The sequence below is a fragment of the Microtus ochrogaster genome, chromosome 18 (assembly GCF_000317375.1).
Source record: "Microtus ochrogaster isolate Prairie Vole_2 chromosome 18, MicOch1.0, whole genome shotgun sequence".
Classification (NCBI taxonomy): Eukaryota; Metazoa; Chordata; class Mammalia; order Rodentia; family Cricetidae; genus Microtus; species Microtus ochrogaster.
The window spans coordinates 2711159-2717158 of record NC_022020.1 but is presented as its reverse complement, the minus strand read 5'-3'; the positions used below and the strand labels follow the sequence as shown (position 1 = coordinate 2717158).

Sequence of the window (6000 nt, the reverse complement as noted above, 5' to 3'; positions counted from 1 at the left end):
CACACACATACACACACACACACCACAAACACACATACACACCCCACATACACACACACACACACACACACACACACACCACATACACACATACACACCCCACATACACACGCGCGCACACACACACACACACACACACACACACACATATGAATATAACTGATGGAAGTTGTAAGCCTGTATACATTGCAAGCCTCTTTGTTTTAACCAGTGCAGGCAGGACTCACTCCAGCCCTGCACTGTTGCTTCCAAGATTTGTCTCTGAATCTGAGTGTGGTGGCACATGCCTGTGACCTGGGGAGGTAGAGGCAGGAGGATTGGGAACCTGGGGCCAGTCGGACTGTGTAACAAGACTCTGCTGCAAAAACAAAACTCTTGGTCAGAATAAATTCACTTCCACATTTTATTATTATCTTCTCTGGATCATTTGAAGCAGAGAGCTAGCATATTCTGGGATGGCTAGCCCTGGGATTACAAGCGGGTGCCACTGAGGGAGGCTTTTTACATGAGTGCTGGGCATCGACTTAGGTCCTCATGCATGAACCGCATGACTTTTCTTTGTTCTGTCTTTGGAAAGGTTTGAGCCATGCTTAGAACAGTCTCGCTTTCCCCAGTGCTGATGTTTTCCCTTGTGGAAGGCATCTGCCTTTATAAACCACAGGCCTTGGGGATGCGAGGCACCAGCATTGCCTGGACAGCAACCTTTCTTCCCTGCTTCCCTTTCAGGGAAGTCTCCTGGCACTGCTGCCACCCTGTCCCTGGTGAATGAGGCGCAGTATCTGCTGGTGAACACATCGAGTGTTCTGGAGCTTCAGCAACAGCTGAATGCCAGGTTAGACCCTTTCCCTGGGGACAGGAGAGACATGTATAACTATTTGCCCTTGGGGGGCCTGGTACCCACCTGGGAAGGAAAGATCTGGGAGTTGGTGAGTCTACACCCTTCAGTTACAGTTGAGAAATGAGGCCTGGTGAAGTCAGCGAACACTTGGGGGAATTCTTGTTTGTGTGCCTTCCTCCCTCCCTCCCTCCCTCCCTCCCTCCCTCCCTTCTTCCCTCTCTCCCTCCATTCTTCCTTTCCTTCCTTCTTTCATTCCTCCCTCTGTCCATCCATCCATCCATCCCTACCTTTCTAAATTGAGTGTGTGTGTGTACACACATGTGTGCATATTAGTACAAGGGTATACCTGTATTCAATTGGGTGTGGAGGGTAGAGATCACTCTTAGGCTGCTTTCTCAGTCACTCTCCACCTTGCTCACAGATTGATTAGGTCAGGCCAGCCAACTACCAAGTCCCAGGGATCCCCCTGTCTCTTCCTCTCCAGCACTGAGATTACAAGTGGGGGCCGCCAAGCAAGACTTTCTATGTGTGTGTGTGCCTGCCCGGGATCAACTCAGATGCACAGCGTTTGACCAGCTAAGCCATTTTCTCAGCCCCAGTCCCTGTTAATAATTCTGAGAGCTCTCATTTACAGCCTACCATTGCCGTAGCAAAGGTTGGGACAACCAACTTGTCAAGAGAATGTGTGTCTTCTGGGGTGTCAGTCATGTTGGCGGCCCCGTGGAGGAGGACATGGTGAGAGAACGGAGAAGAGCTGGGGACACCCACGGTTCCGTTTGAGGACACGTCTCCAGTGACCCAAACACCTCCCAGTCTGGGCCTCTTAAAGCTTTCACCATTTCTGGTGGGACAATGATGGGGATCCAGCTTCCACTGTGGGCTTTGGAGGACATTGAAGGTCAAGACTATAGCATCTGCATGGCCTCTCTCTTGATACTCTCATGAAACACAGAGAACCCCCAGCTCTGGTTTTAATTATTCTATTTCTACACCTTGTTTTAATTTGTTACCAGCTTGGCCTGATTTCATCGCCCATCTTCCTCTTGCCCCTGTCTCTTAGGATTCCCGCCCTACTTCACACAGGAGTGATTATAAAAGCATTCTGAGTGTGACCACAAGCAGGTTTTTGTTTGTAAGATAGATACACCTTCAGACACAGTGTCCCTGGCGGCTCACTCCCCCCAGTGTTCTTCCGAGGGCTCAGATACTTTTAGGATACTATCCCACCTCTTGGGATTCTTCCTTAGAGGAAATGCAGGCCTGGTAGCCAGGGAAAGTCATCCAGCTGTCTGTCAGGCCTTGGTGGACACAGGCCAGGGAGGTAGGTGTGTACTCCCGGCACATCATGGAACGTGTGGTCTTGTGCACACATGTTCTCACCTTGAACACCTACACATACAGCTGAAAGGGGCCACGGGACTCTCCTTGGCCTTCCCTCAAGATTGGCTATCGGAGTTTCTAGTCTTTTGAGAGAATACACAATAGGGTTCCTTGGCCATGGACCAAGTTTCCTCGGGTGCAGAATTATGACTTAGCTTTGGAGTTTCTGGTGTTCTGAATTTTCTCAGAACCAGGGAACCCTTCTTACAGACATCCAGAACAGGAGAGAGCGGGTCCTTAATGTGGAAGGTTAGAAGACAGGCTTGCTGTGGCCCTAGTTCCTACCAACAGGGCATATGCTTCCCACCAGCTAAAGTAGAGCAAGGCTGGCTGGCCCCGAAAAATGTCATAGGTCAGAGACTGAGCCAGGCCTCAGTGTTTCTCAGTGTCTGTATGCAGATTGATCCTCCATTTGCATGGTAACACAATAGCTTTCAGAGAAGAAACCTCCCCTTCCACAAAGCCCAAAGGAGTTTGTACCAACTTTGAAAGTAAATCCAACTGTAGTCCTCTCCGCTGCTGGAGCTACTCACAGCTTGCAGTGAAGCTAGGCTTAGATCTCCCAATCCCAGGCTCCATATGCGACCCCCGCCATTCTGAAGGGATGTCACAATTCTTCCACGCCAACCCCACAGCCTTTCAGCTCTATCCCCAGAGCACATTCTACCATGTTCAGTGACTGTCTCCTGCTACGTCCCAGAATATTCCAATTTAGAAATTCTAGGAATTTGTTTGAAGTATACAAAGTGCAAAAAAAAAAAAAAAAAACCCCAAGCCCACAGCACAGAGAAGTTTACAGATGCATGCACCCGAGTGACCCCCAGATTAGGTAGGGACCACACCAGACTGAAGCCATCCTTATTTAGATTTCTTTCACTGTAGACAGTGTTGTTCATCCTTTGATTTAACACAGTGTGTGCTCCTGTGTCGGAGAAGTCCTAAGAACTGTCTTCAGTGTATTCCTCTGAATGGACTGGGTGTATGGGAACCCAGAAGGTCATTTTGTAGATGCTCATGGCAATAAACAAAACTTTCAATCAGGAATGATATGAGTTGGCCTGGTGGTATAGGCTAAAATCATGGTACTTGGGATGCCAAGGCATAGTGGAGGCCAAACTGGGTAACAGAGGGAGATCCTGTCTCATTAAACAAAGGATATTTTCCTCTATGATCTTTTATATTTTTTTTCTTATGTTCCGGCCTGTGTTAGAGAGTGTGGTCTCTGTGCTAAGAAGATCTTTGTCTGTCTATGTCTTGTCCCATGTTATAGAACTGGTGTTTTCTGGAGGCTTAACTTTTATTCTGTTCATCAGGTTTCTTCAGCTAAACTTGTCTTCCATTTGCTTCCTATGGGCTTCTCCCTGGAGGTGGGACCTTATCCTAGGGAAGGGCTGTGGACGTGTCTAACAGTTAACAGATGGGCGTGTCTTGCTTTTACACTCCTGAGAGAAGTTTTTTTGTGACTATTTAGGCCTTAGGCATAGTCAGAGCTGGAGTGTGAAGTGTGTAGAACTGTTACGACAGTGCGGGCACCCGGCATCTCCCTCCGCTTACCCTTCTTGGTCTGTTTTAACAGTGACGAGCATAGAAAAGAGGTGCCATTCTCAGTGAAAGATCTCGTCTCCCGCTTCCGTGCCAACATCATCACCAAGGGAGCGAGGGCCTTTGAAGAAGAGGAATGGGATGAGGTTTCCGTCGGCTCCTTGCGTTTCCAGGTAAGTTTTAGGAGGTGGTTCTCCTTCCTCGAAGGCTGCAGTGACTGTTGATCTCAACTCCAGAGCTGGATGGTGGCAGGTACCCCTCTCTCCACTTACCATCTTCTGTGTGTCGTGTTTGGGCTTAAGTCTGTTTTCTGGGAATGCTGTGTCCTCTTTAAAGATGCTGGGCTTCCCAGTGCCATAGAGCTTGTAGGGGGGACCCAGAAGCCTAGTGACCCCTTAATGGTTTGTTGCTGTTGTCTCTCCCTTCCCTTCCTCTCTCTGTTATCCCTTCCCTCCTCTCTCTCCTCATCACCCTCCTTTCCTTTCTTAGTCTACTTTTTCTCCCCTCTCCTTCCTTCTCCTTCCTCCTCTTTTCCTTCCCCTTTCTTTCTACCCTCCCCTTCTCTCTTCCTTCCTCCCCCCTCTCTTCTCCTGCCTCACCTCCACTCCCTCCCATTTCTTTTCCCTTCTGGCTTCTGCCCTTAATGGCAGCTGGGGAAGGGATTATAGTTAGAGGCAGACCCATTGTCATCTGCTCTCAGCTCCCAAGCCTTTGCAGGAGTCTTAAATGCATGACAGATGGAAGGGAAACCGCGTCCTGCATCTTCATCCTCACATGACTGACAAACTCATGAGCTCTGCCTCTGAGCCTGCTCATCTCTCTGCCTGTAAGCTTGGTCTTCCCTCCAGTCTCCTGCCTCAGGCCTTTGCCCTGTTGCCCCTTCTACTTGTTGTATTGCAACTGAACATTGGCTTAGAGGTCACCTCAGCAATATGATTCTCCTCAGCATGCTGCCTGCAACATCTGAGCGACGAGGGTGTAGATCATGTCTGCCTTTTTCCCAGCTTGCTCTGGGACCTAAAGCATCCTGGTGGAGTCAGTGTCCAGTGAGCCATTGTTGGGAATTCAGACAGGAGCGATAAGGGCTAGCTGGGGGCTGCAGAGGATGGCTCACTGGTGGGCAATGCGCTCAGCTCTTCAGTGGGTACGAATTGATCCTACTAATTGCAGGGGTGTAACAGGACTGTCTCACGACTACCTGTGTCCCCAGGCTTGTGCTTCAATGCAACACCAGTCCGACACCCAGAAAAAACAGTAAAAAGATCGCCATCAGTGGACCTCAGGCCTGGGGCGGGGGATACACAAAAGGCCTGGTGATCCTTCTTACCCATGAACTCTGGAAGTTCCTACTGAGCAGTTACCAACTCGAAAGCCATTCTCCTTTCTTTCCTGTAAGCCTGGTTCTGGCAGTGTCTCTCCTGTCATTGTCCTGTCTGTTGGCCTCCTCTTCTCTTCCTTTTCTCCATCACTGAATCTCCACTGTTTTAGAAACATCTGATCTGACTCAGTCTGCTGGGCACCAAGGTAGGTGCTAAATATACCTCGTGAGATATTTGGAGAGAGGGAGGGAGGACCAAAGGGAGGAAGGAGGAACAAGGGAGGGATAAGAAAACTGTGCCAGGGCTCACTATCAGAAGCCCACCTAACAACAGCAGCACCCGTGTCTCCCCAGAGGCTCGGGGCCACACATAGAAAAGGCATGAAGAACCTTCCTGAGTGACATCTCAGCATGCTTTGCCTTTTATAGTCAACATTTCTAATGTATGGAAACAAACTGAAATTAAACTATGCATGCTCTTTGACCCAGTAATTTCATTCTGAAGAAAGCTATTGCATAGAAAAGCCCGTGCACTGGCTGGGGAGGTAGCTCAGTGGTAGAGAGCACTAGCCCAGTGTGAGCAAAACCCTAGGTTTAGTTCCCCAGTGGGGCAAAACCACCACTGTTAACAGCAACCCTGAGGCAAGCGTGCAAAGAGATGTGGTCAGGTTACTTACTAAAGTATGATTATATCATAAAAAAATTAGGGAACATTCTGACTAGGCTTGTACAGAGCTATTAACAAGGTTAAATAAAGGATGCCACATCTGTACAGTGTAGTCAGTAAACAGGAAATAGGACAAGATACAGTTAGTTCTGTGCCTTCCAAAAATAAAGACACGTCTGTGGATGGCAGTGGGCACTATGGCAGTTGCTAAGGGACTGGAGCATCTCTTTGAGAAAGTAGCTTTTAACTGGATGC

The 6000-nt window shown here is 48.8% G+C and overlaps 1 protein-coding gene across 1 annotated transcript in view; it reads left to right on the top strand.

Annotated features, from left to right (window-relative positions):
- Positions 1–6000, top strand: part of Mocos (molybdenum cofactor sulfurase) — a 46820-nt gene that overhangs the window by 35949 nt on the left and 4871 nt on the right. Inside the window, exons 12-13 of the mRNA XM_005355732.3 lie at positions 727–832; positions 3795–3933. Of these exons, the coding sequence (XP_005355789.1) occupies positions 727–832; positions 3795–3933 (245 nt within the window). The remainder of the gene's footprint in view (positions 1–726; positions 833–3794; positions 3934–6000) is intronic.